The 21,898-nt window shown below is 52.4% G+C and overlaps 1 protein-coding gene across 7 annotated transcripts in view; it reads right to left on the bottom strand.

The window, feature by feature from the left end:
• Nucleotides 1-21,486, bottom strand: part of MYO7A (myosin VIIA) — a 115,227-nt gene extending 93,741 nt beyond the window's left edge. Inside the window, exons 1-4 of one of the 7 annotated variants that reach the window (XM_007187574.2) lie at nucleotides 21,157-21,297; nucleotides 19,210-19,273; nucleotides 5,062-5,175; nucleotides 900-1,052 (exon numbers count right to left, since the gene is read on the bottom strand). In XM_007187574.2, coding sequence (XP_007187636.2) covers nucleotides 900-1,052; nucleotides 5,062-5,175; nucleotides 19,210-19,227 — 285 coding nt within the window. In that variant the 5' untranslated portion in view covers nucleotides 19,228-19,273; nucleotides 21,157-21,297. Of the gene's footprint in view, nucleotides 1-899; nucleotides 1,053-5,061; nucleotides 5,444-15,780; nucleotides 15,913-19,209; nucleotides 19,274-21,156 lie in introns of those variants that run through there. The other 6 variants (XM_057552811.1, XM_057552812.1, XM_057552817.1 and 3 more) reach the window with 6 other exon arrangements.
• Between the last annotated feature and the right edge of the window lie 412 nt (nucleotides 21,487-21,898).

Below are 21,898 nucleotides of genomic sequence, written 5' to 3'. Positions count from 1 at the left end.
ATCAGTCTGGATGTGAAGCAGATACGAGAATCGGGTTGTCTTCTATTAAGTCAGATACTAAAAATATTTGAAAAAAATGTAAAACAATGCCCCTCTTCTTACTAATTGTTTTATGTTGGCAAATATATTTACTTTTCATAAAAATACATTATCCTGTAATGGATTTTTTGTGGTTATTTTTAAATGTCTCAGTTATAATTTCTAATATGTTAAATATCAATATATATAACCCACATAAAAGCTCTCTGAGGTCTTCAATAATTTTTAAGAACATAAAAACATTTCTGAGGCCAGAAAGTGTGAAAATCTCTAGACTAAATGATCTTGATGGGCCCTTCTTGTTCTGATGGTCTCTGAGCTCACCTCTTGGGATCAGCTCACTCCTGGCTGAGTGAGATGCTCTTTATTTGTCCTCTTGAGTTTCAAGGTGGGGAAGTGTGGGGTGTGTGTATGACTGGTTCCAATTTCAAGGGTTTGGGGGATCAAGGAGCATGTCCATCCTCCATCCCCTTCAAGAGGACACAGACTTCCAACCCATCCTCTCTTGACCTTGAGGACCCGTGGCAGGTCCTGACCCCACAGCAAACCCAGGGAGAGCAGCAGCTCCCCCATCTCTGGGCAAAGCACTGAGCCTGTCACCGTCCCCTCCCTGGTCTGGCTTCCCAGCGGTTTCAGCCCTACAGAGGCACATGAACCTTTGGAAGAAACCTCCCCGTTCTCCAATCACAGACCACACAAGCCACAGCCCAGAAGAGAGGATGAGCCACAGACCCGAGTGGCCGTGGGCATGGGCTGAGTCCCTGGTCCCCAGTGGCCAGCTGCAGAGGCTGGGCAGGGCTGGCTGCAAGTCAGAGGGACTGAAAGTGGGCGGGGCTGCTGGCAGGCGGGGCGGCACTCACGTAGATGAGATGGTCTCGGTATCTAATGAGCAGGTTGCGCAGGATGCCAGCTTCATTGAGGTCCCCCAAGCGGATCATGTCCTCCACGCCGTGGACCGATGTGGGGTGCATGGGCTTGATGTGCCTGGCGTTCTGCGGGGAGATCCAGTGTTCCTGCGGGGAGGCACAGTGGCTAACGTAAGCTAGTTGCGTTCTCCTGGCTGCACTTTGCTAGGGAAGAGTCCCGGGAGGGACGGGAACCCCGGGTATCTGCGACCCCATAAGGGCCTCTCCTGCGGCCAAACACTATCAGTTCTACCATCTATGAGGATGTTAGCGCCCACCCCTACCCTTCATGGACCACTCTTCCTCCTCTTAGGGGATTCTCTCTGCAGACCTAAGAGGTGGGCATGGCAGGGATTTTGGCCCTACCTTATGGTTGTCATAAAGGGGATTAGTCTCTCCAGTCACCTTACAGGATGGAGTGGAAAGTGTAATCACTGGAGTTAGACAGACTTGGCTTCAAATCCAAACTCCGATAAACAAATGCACAAAAATTATTCAGATAGTGCGATATTTCCTGCTGCCACGGGTGGCAGATGGTAGCACATCTGGGCAATAGCCTTAGTTCTTTCAACAAGTTTGCAAAGCCGTGGTCTCCTCCGACCTCCCCCAGGTGGTCTCCAGCACCCTCTACTCACAGTCCCAGCTTCTCAGAGAAGTGAGAATCTCTCCTGTGCTCTGCAGTGTGGCTACAACCTGAGTCAAGCCTCCAAAGCCCCCTGGGGCCCCCTCCTTGTTCCCAAATGCCAGAACCCTGGGAGCCTCAGGACCAGGCAGAAAGCTGACTGGTTGCCCAGGCTGGGGTCGGTGGCTCCTCTGGGCTCCCACATACCCTAGGTCTCCCATTGCAAGGCAATGGTCACTGCCACTGTTGGAGCGCAGTTCTGGCCCTGACCCCTCAATTTTCCCCAAGGCTGGTTCCATGTCTGCTCTACCCCGGGTTCACAGTGCCTCATACAGGGGCCAGGCACAAATGACGTGGCAGGGAATCCCTGATGAGACAGATGGCCGGCTGGTGACTGCTAGGAACCAGGTCTGAATTAAAAGCAGAGTCCTAGTCATGGAGAGACCCCAGCAGTCCCCTATTCCAGCCCCCTCACATCACATGAGAAAATAGGATCAGAGGACCACGGCCCTCAGAGAGATGAGGGGCAGGCCAGCGGTTGCTCATGACTCCAGTTTCCCTGGCATTCCATGGCAGCTCCTGGGCCGGGGCATTACATTCCAGGTCAGGCCCTCCGACAGCCCTGACATGAATGCGTCGGGTGGTGAGATCAAAGAACCTGCCTGGACTTTCCAATCCCGTGTGGAACATTCCTCTCTCCCACCCTATTTCTTGATAAAAGCTGATCCAATTGGAAAATTCCCTTTCCCTGACTCGGTCCTAAGCCCTGGAGTGGGCCAGAGGGGAGAGGACGCTGGGCAGGCTGTCTGCCTTCCCCGCTTGACCCCAACCTCTGGTCCCATAATTCCTCCCCAAGACACTTCGGCACAGAGTTAAGAGGTGGCTCAGCCAGTGCGAGACCTGTAGCCCTGTGCACATCACTTTGCTTTCCTGAACCTCTACAGCCTCATCTATGAAATGGGAATGAGATTAACAATCCCTTTTTCTTGGAGATGTTGGGAGGGTTAATTGATACAATAATGGCCAACCTTTGTTTCACTCCTGCCAGGTCTAAAAAGCACTGGTGCCTGGTAATTGCTCAACCAGTGCTGGGTATTATCACTTTAATGTTTTCTAGTTTTTGTTGCAAAAGAGATGTATGCTCTCATTTGTTCCTCTTAACATCGCATCATGGAATTACCAGTCCCGTTTTACAGTGAGGAGTCACATTGGAGAGGTAAAGTGGCGTGCTCAGTTAAATGGCAGAGCTGAGCCTTTCCCCACCCCTTTCCTGCATGGAAGGTCACCCAGCTGAGGTCAGCAGTGCTCAGGTCAAGGTCCACAGACACCTACAGCACAGACCAAAGTGTAACCAGGGCAGAAACTGAGGCCTGGCCCTGAAGGCATACCAGTGAGAGACAGAGAGGGAACATGGCCGATTCTAGGGCCTGGGGGCACATTTGGGAAAGAGCTGGCCTGGCACTGAGCTCAGAGAGGCAGGGACCATGTGCTCTGTAGAGGAAGGGAAGGAGGGGTACATCTGGCAATGAGAACAGCTTGGACAAAAGTAGAGCATTAGGACTCCAGTGAAGACTGGAACCATGACCTTTCATTCATTCAGCAAGTCTTTACAGAGGACCTTCTCTGGGAGACCTTTTGCTGTGCTCTGGGGAACCAGATGTGATTCACCTGGTCCCTGCCCTCAAGCTGAGGGAGCCTGTGGGCAGACAGAGGGGTCAAAGATGATGGCCTGGAGGTGGGGTGGGGGGAGGGAGTGGGAGTAGGAAAGGCTGGTGAAAGGGGAGGCCAGAAGCCGCTAGGGGCCCAATGCCACTGAAGCAAACCCAGCCCCCTAACCTGCTCCCAGCCAGCCAGCCACATCCCTCCCACCTCTGCAGCCCCCCGTTCTCAGGAGGCAAGTGGGAGGGGACATCTGGGATCCGGTGACACAGTTACGGGACACCATCTGACGTGCAACATGACCCAGATGAAACTCAAGCCTGCAGGCAGAGTCCCTCGGCCCCACCCGGGGGGTCCAGGCTAGTTCGTGGGCCTGTGTGTGCTGCCAGCCAAATCCGTGCCCCCCTTCTGAGGCTGCAACCTCACAGGGGCTTCCTAGAAGGCCCTGGAACTGGAGCCTCTGGAATGACGTTGCAGGCACTCCATTTCTAAAGCTCAGGGGACAAAAGTGTGGTTAACAGAACCTGAGCTCCAAAGTTGCCACTGAGATGCTGGGAGAGGAAACACCCACACAGAGCCCAGAGGCCCTGGATCCTGACCCCAGCACCATCCCTCACTAGCTGTGTGACTCGTCCTGAGGGTCCCTCTCTGGACTCCAGTTTCCCCTTGGGGTAACAGTTGCTGTCCTCCCTGCCTTTCACAGACACTGTGAGGACCTAAAGATAGAAGTTGGGTCAAAGGGCTTTGCAAACCCCAAGGCGGGTATCCCTGGGGGCTGCAGGGATAACAGTGATGTCCCCGCCTCCTCTACGTTCAGTACCAGGCCTCCAGGGCCCTGAGCCCTCCCCTGGCCCTCAACAGGGCCTTCTTCTCCAAGTCACTGCACCCTCTTTCACCCCCATCAAACTAAGAGGCTAAGATGGGGACTGTCTCTATGCCCCCAGCGCCGGCCACAGCATCAGGCACAACCCAGATTACGGTGGAACCTAATCTCCCTGGTCCTCCATGTCCCCACGAAGCTGTACATGTGCCCCTGCCACATACACACATGCCATGCACGTGCACACATGTCCAGAGTTCCCAGGCTTCCCCTCTGGGCCCTCATCAGGGCCACCTTCTCTAAGGCAGGACCCTGACTTAACACCTTTTCTTCCCTCCCCAAGGCCCCACTCTCACTGTCTATCAAACTTATACTTCCTGTGTCCCTTTCCTTCAGGGCCACAAGAGATAAAGGGTTCAACTGTTAGACTACTTCCAGGGCAGCGTCAGGGGGGACAATGAATTCGTGTGATGCCATAACCCCACAGAACGAGAGCGGGCGTTTTCAGACTACCTCACCCTCTTCTGAGGCATTCACGCGTGATCTCACATACGAATCAATAACCCTGTGAGGGTTCAGAAGGAGAAACTGAGGTTCAGAAGGGAAAGAGATTTGGCCAAGGTTGCATAGCTAGCAAGTGGGCAGGATGGGATTTGAATCCAGTCTGTCTGACCCGAAAGCACCCCTGTACCTGAGGAGTTCCCAGCCCAGTGCCACCCCCTGCCCCACTGTACACACCGGCATGCCCATACAGACATACATTTCTAATACCAGGCAGAATGGACTGAAGTGCTGGTGGAAATAGAACAGGTAGCCTGGGGCAGAAGGGGAGGTTGCCTCCCACGGGGGTGATGGGGAAAGCTCCATGGGGGAAGGGGGTTCTGAGAGGCAGAAGTGGGGCACAGGCACTGCCCCCAACCCCCTGAGGCAGGTCACTGCCGGGCCTCTGCCTCAGGTCACCTGTCAGCCTGTGTCCCCCCCAAGGCCTGGGGGCGGGGTGGCAGCGCGCTACTCACATTGCCTTCATCGTCCACCACCTGGATCTGCCCAGAGTCACAGAGCTTCACCACCGCCCCGATGGGCACATCAAACTCCTGCCCAGATCTCAGGTCCATCCAGACATAGTCCCCCTGCGGGTGAGAGGGTCCCAGGCCAGGTGAGCAGGGAAGGGGATTGGGTACTCCTTCCAAGCAGTCCTGTGCCCACCCCTCCACCACCAGAGGCTCTTGTGCCAACCACAGAAGAGGGAAGAAAAGGGAACTGGCACTGTGGAAGCCATGGTGCCAGGCCCCGGGCTGGGCACTATGCAGTGTCATCAATCCCTCCTCTGGGGCAGCTGTTACTGTCCCCAATTTATAATGAGTAAGCACAGGCTCAGAGAGGGGAAGAGCCAAGACCGCACAGCTGGGCAGCTTCAAGCCCGGGCCTGTCTAAAGCCCTGATCTCTCCCCAAGACTCTACATCCCACACATGTACAGCAGACTCACTGAGGTTTAGGCAGAAACACTTCCCCTCTGTCCTAAAGGAGGCGCACCCCCAGGACATTCAAACAGCCTCTGTCACCTCCTTGGTCAACGCCCACAGTCATAGTTATGACTTCCCTGCAGTGACGCTGCTCTGTGCCCGGCCCCATGATATATGTGGACATCGCTCTCAGCCACACTGTCTCCCGGCTCGTGCGGACATCCCGATCTGGGGCCGGGGGAGCATTATATTTGTGTCCCCTGCAGCATTCAGCACAGGGCCTGGCTCCCACTACACGCTCAGTAAGGGTTCACAGAAGCCAAATCTACAACTCAGAGTCAGAAAATGGACTTAGAACAACCACTTTCAGCACTGATGCATTCAACATGCATGTACTGAGCACCTACTGGGTACAAGGCACTGATGGATCTAAATGCTGGGGATTGAGCAGTGAGCATGGAGTCCACATTCTAGTTGGGAGGAGACACAAAACAAACAACTGAGCAAGTACACGGTCACTTGGGATGGCGGTAGTGCTGGGATGGAAGTGAGCACACCAATGCTGGAGAAAGACAGAGCCGGCCAACCGGAGACTCATTCGCCGGGGAAGCCACTCTATGAAGGAAACTTCTGAGCTGAGACCTGAAGGGCAAAAAGCAGTCAGGCTAGGAAAGAGCAAGGGTAGAAATCTGGGCAGCGGAAATGACAAGTGCAAAGGCCCTGAGGCAGGAAGGAACCGCAAAGAGGTGGTTGTTGCAGGACCTGATGAGAGAGAGAGGTGGGCAAGATTCAGGACTCATAGACTCTCGTTGGCTTGGAGGTAAAAGTTTGAATTTTATTCTAATCTTAATAAGAGTATTCTTTTGGGGTGGTTCCCAAGTTCCCCAGAAGGGTAAGAGAGCCTAGACATCCTAATAAAAATATAACTTCCTATCAACTGGCAGTTAAAAGTATAACAGCTGCTAAAACTGATTCACGATGAAATAAGCCCATGGGGATGGCCCAGGGGAAACAGCTCTGGGCTATGAGACTGGGATCCAGGACCCGCTTGGCCTCCAGTAAATCGCTGACCTCCTTGAGCTTCGGTTTCCACATGCCTCAGTGAGGCGTGGGCTTGGTGAGTCCCAAGGCCAACTCTTCACTGTTTCAGCCTCCTCCTGTTCCCATCAGAACCAACTACTTTTCAGCCACAGCTGCCATTATGGGCCTTCACTTCATGCGAGGTTAGCACATGTTAGAAACAGGCTAGCTTCAAACCCAAGCTTTCTCCCAGAAAAAGTAAGAAAAATTGGAGAGCCTCTGGGATGGGAGGAGAACTCATGCGTTTGCTGAGCATCTACTGTGTGCCCAGGCTGCATGACTGCTTCCCATAGACTGTCCCATTTAATCCTCACGACTGCTTTAGTCCCAAGTCCAAGCTGTGCTTCCTGCCACACTCCTCTCCCTCTCTAAGTGCCAGCCCAGGACCACCTGACACACACCTGCTCAGGCTGTTCTGTTCCACCTGCCCCCCATCTCACCCCACCTTTCCACTGAGTGGACACCCAAAGCAAATAGCAACTCTCCCCTGGCCCCTCCTCACTGCCCCAACTTCCTCCTCCTCCTCCCCAATCCCTGAAGAGTTAGTTCATTCTTTCAGTACATATCTGTGGAGAGCCCGCTGTGGGCCAGTTTCACTCCAGACCCTGGGGACAGAGCAGTGAACAGACGGGAAAGCAGAGGGCCTAGTAAGGGCAGGCCCAGGCTGGAGCTAGACAAGGGGGTGCTTGGAGGATGTGGGCAGCACCAGGGCACACAGGGCCCTGGGAGCCATGGACAGAAGTTGGACTTTCTTCTAAGTAGGACAAGAAGCCACTGGAAGGTTTTAAAGCAGGAGAGAATGGCATGATGGATTTACATTTTCAAAACTTCCCCTGGCTGCTGTGTAAAGAACACAGGCTTTCCTCCAGTCTTCGGGGCCCCTGGGCTTGCCCCTTAACAGCCAGCACCACTCTGGGTCATCACCATGAGTGTCCACTCCCCCCAGCCTGCAGCCCCCTGAGGGCAGGGCTGGTCTGAGTCTTCCATTGGTGACTCTCCAGAACCAAACATAGAGAAACAGTTTTTCTCTCAGTGAGACAGAATCAGAATGTGAAACAGTGTGCATGTGAGCATGTGTGTGAGTATGTAAGAGGGAGCATGTGACAGAGTTCGTGTGTGAGAGAGAGAAAGAGAGAGACTACCTGATTCCCAGAGGCCAGCGGTGGCGGGCAGTGGCACCAGGACATTGCTCTATGCAAACTCAATACCCCTGCAACAGGCCAGGTAGTGACTTACATGCTTCCCTGTAATTAACTGTCTCATTGAACCTTATGACAACGCTTAGGCAGAGGATTCTCTCTCTACTTCATCTCCTCAAAGAGGTCAAGAAACATGCCCAAGGTCACACGGGTGTTTTGTGGTAGAGCCGGGAATGAAGCCCAAGCCTGGCAAACTCCAAATTCAGTGCTCTCTCCCTACATCCCCTGGGCCCCGCCCTGAACCCAGCTCTGCAAGCAGAACAGGAAGCACTGATAGGGTCCCTGGCTGGAGATGGTTCGTGGACCCAAAAGGCAAATTGGAAGCTCCGGCTAAGGGCAGCAAAGCAAACAGAAATGTCTAGAACCCTCCTAGCCAAGGACTGTCACCAGGAGGGTGGTGACTTAACTTTCTCTTCTCTTGGTCTGAACTCGAGGAAAGAGGCTAAAATGGCAGCTAAGAGGCTTCAGGGAGGAATCTGGGGCCTGAGAACCTCTGAGGGGGACAGGTCCCATGGTCCCATGGAAAGTACTTGGGGCATCAGAATGCAGCTGGGTTGTAAGGGTCCCCATTTTACAGATGAGGAAACTGAGGCCGAAAGAGAGAAAGGGATTTGGCCATAGTCACTCATCAAATCAGTGACTGATGAGACTGTGAGCATCTGCAGGGCAGAGCCCGAACCAAAAACAGGGTAGGTCAGGAATCGCTGGATGGGTGAAGGAAGAAGCAGAGGAAGGAAGATGTGAAAGAACATGACACTTTTTTGAGGGGCAGGAGGAGGGAGGAGAGGGAAGGGGCACTAGGCTCAGGTCTAACCCCACCAGCCCCTCCCCACAGCCGGATTCCAGGCAGCCCATGACTGTATCTGGCCCCATTCCTACCACCCCACTGTGAGGGGTGCCCCACTAGGGACCTCACCCGGAATCAAAAGTTCCATTTGTGTAGACACCTGCCTCTGTGTGTCTGTGTAACCTGGGGCAAGTTCCAGCTTCTCTGCTGTCAGCTGAGTGGTTCCCAGCCCCAGAACGGTGAGTTCCTAGATGGATTTGCCTAAATGTTCTCAAGGGTACCCCACAACCCTAGTGGGGGCTTCCTCCAGGGAAGCTGGCCCACATCCACAATGAACACAAGGTAAAGAGTTCTGGGTTCAGGTCCCAGTTCTGCCACTAACGCTGTGTGACTCTGGGTAAGTCTTTCAGTCTCTCTGACCCTTAGAGTTCAACAGCCTTAAAATGAAAGGAGTCAGTGGTTGTGAAGATGAGAGACCCATGCAAAGGGAAGTTGTCCTTGATGTCCACCCACCTTCCCTCCTAGGCATGAGCCCAGGATCAGAGCAATATCAACTCCCCGCAGGGCCTTAGCCTTATATGCCTCTTTCCTCCTCTGGGGCAGGGCCTGAGGTTCAGTCCCCGTTTGTGCAATGAAAAGGAGTCTGTCTCAGGACACTCCCCCCACCCTCACTTATCCTCATAGTCACTCCGGGACATGAGGAGGGGACCCGCGGGCCATGCTTTCCTTCTACCAGCCGGTCAGCCAGTCCACAAACGTCTCCCCGAGCCCCCTCCGTGCACCTGGAGTCACTCCTTGCTCTGGACCCGGGCAAGGGCAGGGAAGCCCCTTCCCGGCGCTGGCCCATCCACCTCCCGTTTTCCAGCTGCACAAGCTCCCCGCCCAGGCAGGGGCAGCGGGGGGCCAAGTTCCCGCCGGGCGTCTAGGACCGCGCGGCACCAGAGGGCTCAGGTGTGCGTGCGCCCTGGGGCTTTGCGACCCTGCGGCCCGCCTGGCTCCAGACAGGCGGGGAAACCGAGGCCCAGGACCGGGTCCGCGGGGGGCGTCCTCCCCCTCCCGACCCGGGCCTCACCGGCAGGACCGCGTATGTCTTCAACGCCTGGTTCAGGCTACGCACCAGCGCCCACTTGCCCGGCTGCTTGGCGCGCGCCTCGGCAGGGTCGCCGGGGTCGCCGGGGTCAGCGGCGTCCGCGGGGTTGGCGGGGTCTGCGGGATGGGCAGGGGGCTCCATGGCGCGGAGGGCCTGGCGGCGGCTACGGTGGCAGCACTTCTCGAGCTCCCTAATTCACCTAATCCCGTGCGCGCCGCCCGCCGGGGAACCCTAAACCCGGCCATCTGCCGCGGGCCCATGGCAACGGCGGCTTAGGTGACGCCCGCGGGCGGGAACGAGGAGGGGGCGCCCGCGCCGCCCCAGCCCCCTCCCATCCTGGCGCGACCCCAACACCCAACATCGCCGTGGCTTCCGGGCCCGCCTCACCAGGACCTCAGCGAGCGGCACCCGGGAACCGAGCTGCGGGCCTCGGCAAAAACGAGGCACCTGGAACCTCACCTTGACCGCAGTTTTGGAGAAAAGCAGTATGTTTTCTACGGAAAGAAACGTGGGGATGTTATGGAGTGGAACACAATAAACTTCGTAACGTTTTTAAGACTAAAGGGAAGGTGCGTCAAAGATCTTTTTGGCCCACTGGCTGCCTCTGGGGAGTGAGGGCAGATAAAAGCCTTGAGGTTGGGAGGGGACTTTATGGGGAAAGCACTGGAAGAGCCTGTCTCTGGTCCTCACCCAGCCTCTGAGGCCAGCCAGCTGGTGATCTCCAGGTCAAAGAGGAGGCACCGAGGCCTAAAGGAGGGGTGTCCCCTCGTTCCCCAGGACAGCAAGTCACCCCTTATGGCTCAGAGCTCACCCCACAGTGGGCGCCAAGCTGGGCTCCTGTGTCCTGGCAGCCACACAGGACTGGGTGCCGGCTTGGGTCCGTGCTGGGCCGCAAGCCACAGTGGCCACTGTCCCAGCCAGAAGGCGTGGAATGCCCGGGCCCTATGACTCTCCTCCTACACCTGCCTTCTTCTCTCTCCCTACTTATCTTTATCCTCTCCCCTCTTTTCTCCTATTCTCTCTTCAAGGTCTCATTTTTGGCCCTCAGCGTTGTCTGAAATTCTGGAAGACCCAACTTTCTGTTCTAGAGAAGCAAACCACAGCGGGGAGTAGAGGGGATGACAAGGGAGGAGACAGTGATGCCTCACACAGAACTCGGAGCTGCCCCGCTGGACCTGGGCTTCCTTCTACCCACCACCCCCCCACCCCTTCCAGCCTCTAGGACCCAGCGCTCTGCCACCCAGCACACAGCTGACTGTCGGCAATGATTCCCACCCATTTCCTGTGCCCTCTCAGGGACCCTGCTCTCAGAAGGGGTCCTTTGCAGAGTTAAGCCCAAAACAAGCACACCTACCCCAGCCCACCCTCCTAGGAGAGTCCATGCGAACAGGAACCAGACCCTCAGACCCAGGGAGGTGCTAGAGTTGGGCTTCCAGGCATCCTTCCATCTGTCTATTTTAAAAACCTTCACAGGGACTCCCCTGGTGGTCCAGTAGTTAAGAATCCGCCTTCCAATGCAGGGGACATGGGTTCGATCCCTGGTCAGGGAACTAAGATCCCACATGCTACAGGGCAACTAAGCCAGCACGCTGCAACTACTGAGCCCAAGAGCCACAACTAGAGAGCCCGTGTGCCACAACTACAGAGCCCATGCGCTCTGGAGCCTGCACACCACAACTAGAGAGAAGCCCACGCACCGCAACGAAAGATCCTGCGTGTTGCAACTAAGACCCACACAGCCAAAAATAAATAGATATTTTTAAAATTAAAAAAAAAACAAAAACCTTCACAGGCTCAGGCTAAAGCTTAGGGGACACCGTCCTCAGAGCTTCCAGCCTGGGGGTGGACAGACCCAGACACAGATAAGGATGGTACCACCAGATAAGGGACAGATTAGCCCTTGAGAGACAGGATAGCATGGCTGCTATGAGGTTGGACTCTGGAGCCAACACTGGTTCAATGATGACAAGGCCATTCACATGCTGTGTGACCTTGGGCAATTTCCTCAACCCCCATGTGCTTTTGTTTTCTCATTTGTTGGATAACAGGATAACAGTACGTCATTAGGTGCTTGTGAGGGTTAAACAGGTTGTGTGTAACTCACTCAGATCGGTGCCTGTTAGAGCAAATGCTGTGTGAGTGTTAGTTATTATTAACTGAGCAAGTCATGTTGTTGTGGTGTTGTGATTATTTAGGCAGATATGAGGGAGAAGGGTGTTCCAGAAAAGAGAACAGCAAAGCACAGAGAAGCAGAGGTAAGAAGGAAGAGATGGTAAAACAAGTCTGGTGGATGGAGAGAGGCACCCTGAGAGAGACCTACAAAAGTACTGAGAGACTGGCCCTCCCTGACCCAGACCCACTGCTCAACACCCTGCACCCAGGCCACCCCTGAGATGAAGCCTAGGAGTAGGTCCCTTCCCTGCATGTGGCTGCACACCAGGTCTGGGAGGCAGGTCTAATGCCCCTGGGACCCACTCTGGCATCACAACAGACTCTCTCCCAGAGCCAGGGCTCACTGCTCCCCCATCCTTGTCTCCTGCTGCCTGGCCACACAGGACAGGGCCTCCTACCTTTGCTTATGCTGAGTCCTCTGCTAGGAATGCTCCACCTCCACCATCCTCTTCCCTGCCCCCACTTAGCCACCAAGGCTCCACTTAGCTGTGTGCCCCCTGGTCCCCACACCTCACTACCTTCTTTTCTCTACTCCCTTCATGCCTCACACCCATAGTGCTGCTGTCACCTCCACCATACCACCATCTTGTCCAATTCTGGCCACCCATTTTACATATGGGGAGACTGGGGTTCAGAAGGGGCAAAGGGACCTATCCAAGTATACACAGCAAGTTGGAACAGAAAAGCTTTCAGGAAATAACTGTGCCAGTTGTCATCAGCAAGTGATATCAGCAAAGAGTAGAGAAGTCTGCCAAGAACTCTACAGAAACACCAAAAAACATAGCAAAAATTGTCAGAGTCAACTTTACTGGAACTCTAGAAAATATGCAAAGGTTTACAGTAACCATTTGAACATTTAAGGAAGAGGAAGATGACTGAAACCCCACAGGAGAGCTTTGTGGTACTTTAACCTACCCATCCTCCCTCACCCCCCACCTTGAGGATGGCAGCCTGTATCCCTGGTGTGGGTTGTTGGGGTCAGAGGGAGCAGAACAGAACTTGTTATCAAAGAGTTATGATGGTTTTAACCTGTCTGGGGGATCCCTGAAGGAATAATGCTAAAGGTTTGTCTTTATTCCCTAACTAGGGACCCCAGGGTAGAGAAGTAGCTATGGAGGGCATTGGTCAAAAACATCCAAAGGCAAATGAACTACCCACTGCCACCTGGGGAAAAAAATAATCAGTTGGAGCAAACAATAGACACTCCAAAAAGCCTGGAAGAAAGGCAGGGGAATGAGATGCACCAGGAAAAAAGGGCTTTGAAAAAGCTTCAGCATATACTGGGGAATCTAGAAGACCACGTACGCGTACCCAGGGTTGGACAAATGTTCAGAAAAAGCATGAGAAACCCTAAGCTCTCACCTCTGACTGACCTCAAGCTCCATGCAGACAGGGAGTGAAGGCTAAGTCAGAGTTGTAAATGTCCTGACTGAGCATTGAAGTCATGCGCCAACACACACACGGCCCAACTGCAAAGTCTGAGATTTTTTAAATTTATTTATTTATTTTCCAGGGGTTTTAGAGACTTCAGTGACCACACACAACAAAGAATCTAGTCTTCACAAAAAAAAAAAAAAAAAGTTTAGAAAAGTCATTCAACAAAACTACAACACAATAAGCAGTGACAACAAACCCTGGGGAGGGGGAGAATCTGACTTCTGGAGTTATCACATTATAATAATCAAAATGTCCAGTTTTCAACAACAATAACAAAAAACAACTATGAGACTTGCAAAGAAACAAGAAAATATGGCCCATTCATAGGAAAAAAAGAAATTAATAGAATCTTTCCCTGAGGAAGCCGAGACACTGGACTTAATAGACAAAAACTTTAATCAACTGTTTTAAATATGCTCAAAGAACAGAAGGAAACCAGAACAACATCTCACCAAGTACAGACTATCAATAAAGAGACAGGAATTATAAAAAGGGACCAAATAGAAATTCTGGAGTTGAAAAGTACAATAACTGATATGAAAAGTTCACTAGAGGGGTCAACAGCAGATTTGAAAGGGCAGAAAGAAGAAGCAGCAAACCAAAGATAGCTTAATTGAGATATCCAGGCTAGGGAGCAGAAAGAAAAAAGGATTAAGAAAAATGAGCCGAGACTAAGAAACCTACAGGACCCCATCAAGTGGACCAATATAAGCACAATGGGAATCCCAGAAGGAGAGGAGAGAGAGAGGCAGAAAGAATATTTGAAGAAATAATGACCCCAAATTCCCCAAACATGATGAAAGATATGAATCTACACATCTAAAATGCTCAATAAATTCCGGGTAGGATAAACTCAAAAAGATCCTCACTGAGACACATTATAATCAAACTATCAAAAGAGAGACAAAAAGAGAATCTTAAAAACAGTGAGAGAGAAATGACTCATCATATACGAATGATCTTCAATATGATTAATTGCTGATTTCTCATCAGAAACCATGGAGACCAGAAGGCAGTAGGATAATATATTTAAAACGCAGAACGGAAAAATACACATTTCCAACAAGAATTCTGTATGTGGCAAGAATATTCTTCAACAGTGAAAGAGAAACTAAGACATTCCCAGATAAACAAAAACTGAGGGAGTTGGTAGCTAATAGACCTGCTCTACAAGAAATGCCAAAAATAATCCTTCAGGCTAAAATTAAATGACACTAGACAGTAACTCAATGCCATACAAAGAAATAAGAACCCAGTAAGGTAACTACAAAGGTAAATATAAGAGCCAGCCTTATTGTTATTTTTGGTTTGTCACTTCTCTTTTTTCCTATGTGATTTAAAAGACAAATGCATAAAATAACAATTATAAATCTATGTTAATGGGCACACAGTGTATAAAGTTGTAATTTCTGACAATAATACTGTAAAGAGAGAGGGATGGAACTGTATAAGAGCAGAGTTTTCATATACTATTGGAGCTAAGTTGGTGTTAACCCTCACTAGATTGTTATAAATGTAAGGTGTTAATTGTAAACCCCAGAGTAACTACTAGGGAAAAAAAAAAAAATATATATATATATATATAGAGAGAGAGAGAGAGAGAGAGGGTGGGGGGGAAATGAATGAGAAGGGAACCAAAACAGTAGAGTGGGGGAAAAAATCAAACACAAAAGAAGGCATCATAAAGTAGAATCTAAAAAAAAAAAAAGATACAAATGAACTTAAATACAAAACAGAAATAGACCCACAGACATAGAAAACAAACTAACTACGGTAACCAAAGGGGAAAGGGGGGGAGAGATAAATTAGGAGTTTGGGATTAACAGATACCCACTACTATTTATAAAATAGATAACCAACAAGGACCTACTGTATAACCGAGGGAACTATAGTCAATATTTTGTAATAACCTATAAGGGAAAAGAATCTGAAAAAAAAAAAATATATATATATGTATATAACTGAATCACTTTGCTGTACACCTGAAACTAACACAACATTGTAAATCAACTATACTTCAATTTAAAAAAAAGTCATTATAGAGGAGTTGACAGGGGAAAAATATGACATATAAAAAAACCAGCAAAATGGCAGAAGTAAGTCTTTAAACGGAAATGAATTTAACTCTCCAATTAAAAGGTAGAGGTCGGCAGAATAGGTTTAAAAAAAATAACACATGATCCAACTATATGCTATCTACAAGAGACTCACTTTAGATCCAAAGACACAAATAGGTTGAAAGTGAAAGGATAGAAAAATATACTCCTTGAAAACAGTAACCAAAAAAGAGCTGAGGTGGCTGTACTAATATCAGACAAAATGGACTTTAAATCAGAAATTGTTACAACAGACAAAGAAGAACATTATATTTTAATAAAAGACTTAATCCAACTGTTATCAACAGTCCACAGATTTATCTTCAAACTTCACTCTGATCCATGAATCTGGGCAAAGTACATCTAGTCCCTACACTGGCCTCACCACAGAGCCAGAAATCACATCTTACCAAAGCACAGCAGCCTTCCCTGAGGTCCTGAAGAAGCTGGTCACATGTACCACAGATCTCTGGGTTCTCACAAGCACCAGCTAGCCTTGCAACGTAGGGCAAGTCCCTCCTCCTGAGACCACAGCCCCCCATCTGTATGTGAGGGGCTACCACAACAGCGACAGAGCCTTCCCTGACATCACCACCCCACCCTGCCGTACCGCAGGCGGGGCAGAAGCCTCCCCCATCCCCAGGCTCCCTCCCACCCTACTCCACCCCCAGGACTCCTGCTATCACAGTTCCGCTCATGGGCACCCTTGCTGTGTTTCGGAGCTGCCTCCCCCTTTGGTCTGGAAACTCCTCCAGGACAGGGAGCAGTCAATTTATCTCTGCATCCTTTGTGCCCAGTCCGGTACAGAGAAGGGGCTGAGTGCCACTTTGCTGGGTGGGTGAGTGAGAACGTGGCTGGAGGAGGTGGCTTCTGGCACACTAGGAACCTCCAGACACTCCCACCCTACTCCCAAAGCCATCAACATGATGGGTCTGCCCAGACTACCACAGGGTCCCTAGGAAAGAGCTCACGCTCTGCGAATGCCACCCAGCAGTGGAAGTCTGACCTCCTTCCCTGAGCCCCGTGCCTGCTCCTTGTGCCACAGCCCTGTGCCCTGCACAGCAGCCCTTTCCCAAGGTCTCCTCTCCCTGCATGCTGCCCCCCTCACCAGCATGGCTCCGTATCCTGTCTGGACCTGCCCCAGCTCATGTCTAAATTACCCTATCTGGGACATATATACGCTGCCAAATGTGAAATAGATAGCTAGTGGGAAGCAGCCGCATAGCACAGGGAGATCAGCTCTGTGCTTTGTGACCACCTAGAGGGGTGGGATAGGGAGGGCGGGAGGGAGACGCAAGAGGGAGGAGATATGGGGATATATGTATATGTATAGCTGATTCACTTTGTTATACAGCAGACGCTAACACACCATTGTAAAGCAATTATACTCCAATAAAGCTGTTAAAAAATAAATAAATAAAAGCATAGCTGAAATGAAAACAAAATAAAAATAAAAATAAATTACCCTATCTGGGCTTCAGTTTCTTCACCAGCAATATCGGCACAAAGATCCCTACCCTACAGCCTTATGGCAATAAAATGAGATCATGTATAGAGAGTACCCTGCACATAGTAGGACCAATGTGGATGCTACTTTTGAAGAATTAGAACCCTCAACAAATGAATAAAATTTTTTCATAATGAAGAGATTTGGATTCTGAGTACAACTTTATGAAGGTGTTTTCTGTGCCTGGTACTCTGTGGGGCTCAGAAAGGCTGGCATGATGGATGAATGGAAGGGATGAGGGAGGGATGGGTGAGTATCTGTCACTGATATGTCCCACACTGGGCCACTCTACACATGGGGCAAGAAACATCATATTCTCTGAGGTCTCCTCAAAGAATTTATCCCAAATAAATATTTATGCCAAGTAAAGTGAAAGAGAGAAAAGAATGGGAAATTCTCATACACAGGAACACTATTGATATGATTTTAGCAGTAGTCGCCGTGGCCGTTAAACTCTTTTGAGCTGTGTCCAGCATTGGGCTGAGCGCTGTGTATGTGTTACGATATTTTGTTCTCTATCATCCCTTTGAGGTAGGTATCATGCTCGCCCCAGCCCCTCGGACAAAATGAGGGTGAAATCACAATTGTTCATTCGTTCTGCACAGAGCTCCATCTCTGAGCGGGTTGGTGCTGGAGCTGAGGAGGCAGTGGGGAGCAGGATGAAGGCTGTCCCCGGTTTCTGGGCTCACCAGGAGGCCCCAGGAAGGCAGGGGAAGAAAGTGGCGTGCGATCAGACTCTAATGTGGGCAGAGGAGGGAAGGGTCCCAAAGGGAGTCGTGGCCACAGCGAGGACTTAGAAGTCAGCCAGGAAAAGAGGGACCAAGTGCTCGGGCAGACCGACTGTCTTTCAGGACAGGGAAGGGGTGGCGGGAGGAGGCGGACCTGGTAGGCAGGTGAAAGGCAAGCACTCTGATTGAACCCCCCGTGGCATTTCATCTTCACAACAACCGTCCTGGGAAAGGAGGGTTTTTATCCTCGTTTTACAGATGAGGAATCTGAGGCTCAGGAAGGCTGAAGGACGTGCGTGCCCCAGGTCCACACATTTATCAACAGCAAAGCCCAAGATGAGCCCAGGGCTGCGGGCTCTGCCTGTGGAGCTGCGTGGCTGGCTGGCTGGCTCCCCAGAGCTGGGACTTCATTCAGGACCAAAGAAGTAACAGAAATGTGCCTTCTGTGTGAGGGGTGGGCAGAGCCAGGTCCACCTGCAGATACCTGCTCCCAGCAGAGGCTGCCAGACAAAATGGGCCGGCGTTCTGGGGGGCTGGTTGGAGGAGGGTGAACAGCGAGTCAGAGGCCTCCTGAGGGAAAACGGCTGTGGGAGCTACGAGTGGCCCAGGCCCTCCCTCTGGGGTCTGCAAATGTCCCCATCCACCCAGCCCCGCCTGCAGCCCAGGCCCTGGCACCCTGCAAACACTCAGTGACAGTGACTTTTCCTTCTGTGTTTGGTCTTGGCCATCTCTGATGGGCCTTTGAAGAGGCTCTCAGGCCAAGGGGCTCTAGAGGGGGACTCCTCCAGCCCCAGGACAGAAGACTGTCTGTCCTGATCCTGCCCTGACGCCTGCCTTCTCACATACACACGTATACATAACTCACACTCAAACACGCAGCTGCAGGGCACGGCTGCCCATTGGTCCCACATGGTCCTGGAGGACATGAAGCCACTGGCCAAGCCTCCACAGCACACACCCCTACCAGCCCAAGGGCCTGGTGCCAGGCCGACCTGGCTCAGGGCCCGCATTCCTGGATCTGGAGACCAGGAGCTCATTAGAGCCTCAGGCTGATCACGGGGAAGGGCTGAGGGTCAGGGGCCACTGTGGCCCTGGGAAGGAAGGGGAGCTGGAGGACTCAGCCGGGGGCAGCACCTCTGCTTCCTCCCCATATTACCCTCGGGGCCTGCAGCTCTGGCCACGTCATCCCCCATTCACTGCTCTCCAGTCAGGCTCAAGGCCCTTCCTGGTCTGGCTTCAATAGACTTGCCAACTTCGTGTTCCCTTTCCCCAAGGGCTTCTCTACATCTGGGCCTTTGCACATGCTGTTCCACTGCCTGGACTACCTGGGGATTCAGAGATGTATATAAATAAGTACTTTCTGACCAGTGGGGTGAGTGCAATGAGAAAGGGAGGCCCCAACAGACACATCACAGGGAGAATGGGCCCTGAGAGAGTCAGGGAAAGTTTCACACTTGGGTTTTGAAGCATAGATAGGAGTTTTCTAGAAGAAAGGATTAGGGAGGGGATTCTACAGCTAAGAACATGGATAAGAGAATATGGGATAGGGAAGGATGAGCCACCCAACAGGGTTATTCCTGATAGAAAGATGAAGGAGCCCTCACCTGCTGAAGAATCACCATTGTCCTTGGTCAAATGCTCCTACTGCCCGCCTGGCCAGACACAGTTCTGCAGGGAGAGAGACCATGTCAAGCCTCTGAGCCAGCCAGTCCTGGAAGCACTGAGCCTGGCTGGGGTCACCTGGGCTCTTCCCAAAGCCCCAGCCCCTCCTCCCTGAGGAACCCTCCCTGGCTTCTCTCCCTCTGGTCACAGCCCAGCCTGCGTGACCTGAGCTTCTGCCACCATCACCAGTTCCACTGCCCAGAGCAGCTGAGCTCCTTTTTTACTACTGTTATTCAGAGATTCCCAAAGGGCTCCTAAGAAGTAGAAAGTCTAGCCCTCTCCCCTGGACATATGGGCAAAGGGGCCCAGAGAGGGACCAAGACTTGCCAAAGGTCACACAGCAGGGCAGGACAAATTCAGGACTAGGACTTGGTCTCTGGCCACCCAGCTCAGAGCTACCCCAGGAGTACAGGTGACAGAGACAGCCTGGCCCAAGAGGAGGGTCAGGCTGAACATGACCTGCTCATGACACGCCGTGCCTAAAACCCTTCCAGAGCACCCCCGGCCTTCAGGATGGGGGCTCTAATCCCTCCCCCATCTTGCGTTTAAGGCCCAGCACTATGCGTCTCAGTCTTGCCTCTCTCTGCTCTCTTCCTTCTCCACCCCTGCCCTTGGGCCATTCTCAGCACTCACTCTTCCTGAAATATGCTGGCCCTTTTTATACTTCTTAGACTTTGTATACGCTGGACCCTCTGCCTGGAATTCTGACTAATAAATTCCCACCTATGCTTCATGGCTCAGTTTAGATGGTATCCCCTCCAGGAAGCCTTCCCTGACTCTCCCCAGGCTGCCAAGAGCGCCGATATTTCCCTCTATCCAGCCCTGACTATATGTGTTTGTTGTCTGGTCAGGGTCTGTCCCCATCTCTGCTCCCAAAGTAAGGGAGTTGATACAGGGTAGGGTGTGGGGCTCAGCCATCACCTCACACAGCACAGGGCCAGGCCCAGGGACAGCTCAGGAAGGACTCGTGGGACTGAGCGTGGTGATCAAAAGCAGCCCCAGCCCATCGGCCCCGGCATGAGGCCCCTCTGGCCCCCTACCTGCCTCCCAGGATGAGCATCAATTTTTCACAAGGTCCATTCAGAGGCGCTGGGGCATTTGATCCTCTGCCCATGACACTACCTGACACCTGAGCCCTGACCCCTGCCCTGGGGCTCCGGGATACGGCAGGCACACCGTCCTTCTAGAGAACTGCACCTGGCCTGGGTGCCTGGCTGAGAAGGGAATTCAACAAAGGCCAGCAGGCAGCTGCCGTGGGGAGCTACGTCTGTGAAGAGGATGCCAGGCTGTGGTGCTGGCATCCTGCACCAGTGTGAGCCCCGAGAGCCAGGGGCAGAACCAGGGCCTTCAGGGCTTTGGGGGGTGGAAAGGGGTTGAAAGGGCATAGAATTTAAGGGCCACGTGTGAGGAAAAAGCTACAAAATAGACATTATTTTTTCCTAAAAACAAAAACTAATCCCTGTTCAAGTTAATTGCTTTTTAAATTGACAACAGAGAACACAGAACTGTATTTACATTTCTATACCCATGCTCAATTTTACCTTGTCCTCCCAACAACCATAGCTGATGGGGCTTCATCTCCCATTTCACAGATGGGAAATTTGAGGCACAGAGGAAGGAAGCGACTTTTCCAAGGAGAGAGATAAAGAAAGAGATAGTGGCTGAGAGAGGCCTAAGGAGACAAAGAGTCAGGGACAGAGGACTCTGTGCCTGCCACCCCCAGCATGTCTGCCCCCCTGTCCCAGCTCTGGTCAGAGATGGCAGGGAGCCCAGACCAGGAGCAATTGGCTGTGGGGACAGTGGCTCCAGGGTGGCCCGAGCCCATGACTCCCCCGAAGTCCAGCAAACCCTTCTCCCAGTGCTCAGGACAGCAGGCAGCCCATCCTTACCTGGGTCCCTGCTGCCCACCGGCCTGGCTGCAGCTGCCACCTGCACAGAGGGCTCGGGAAGCTGGCGTGGCAGGTGTGGGAAAATCTGCAGACACACGCCCCCTCTTCCTCTGTCTTGCTCCGTGACTTGCTCTGGGGGTCTCTCTGGGTCTTGCAGTCTTTCACCGTGTGAGTCTCTCTCAGTCTCTCCCTTTCCTTCCTGCCCAGGGCAGCTCTCCGGCCGGCACTGCTGCCCTCTCCTCCCCACTCCAGAGCCTTCCCCCGGGAGGCGGAGTCGGAGGGCCCTTCGAGGTCTGGGTGTCGTGACATCAGCATGGGAGGCGGGCTGTGCTGCCCAGGGCCCTGGCGGAGCCCTGGCCGCCCAGCGGGGAGGCCGGGGCACTGGGGTCTTTCTCGGCGGTGCTGCCGACCAGCACCAGCGTGCGAGCAGGCCCAGAGCCACTCATCCCAGCCTCAGCTGCCTCCTGTCATTTTCAGTAATGCCCACCACCTGCTCTCAGCAGCTGGGCAGGAAACCTTGTTCTGATCCCGACTTGGTCACTGATTTGCTGAGTCTTGGTCCCTGCCTGCTGTCTGCCAAGACTGTTTCCTTCTCCGCAAAATGGCTGTTTGAGACTCAGAGCAAAGGACCAGGCGAGGCAGGGCAGGAGGTAGCAAGTCCTGCCTCCTGGCCCTTTCTGCCCCCCTTGCTCCACACACACACACAGACCCTGCCCTTGCCCCAGGCCACTTCCCGAGGGCT

Source organism: Balaenoptera acutorostrata, chromosome 9, assembly GCF_949987535.1.
Source record: "Balaenoptera acutorostrata chromosome 9, mBalAcu1.1, whole genome shotgun sequence".
Lineage (NCBI taxonomy): Eukaryota > Metazoa > Chordata > Mammalia > Artiodactyla > Balaenopteridae > Balaenoptera > Balaenoptera acutorostrata.
The sequence above is the reverse complement of the archived record's forward strand: the minus strand, read 5'-3'. Positions and strand labels throughout refer to the sequence as shown.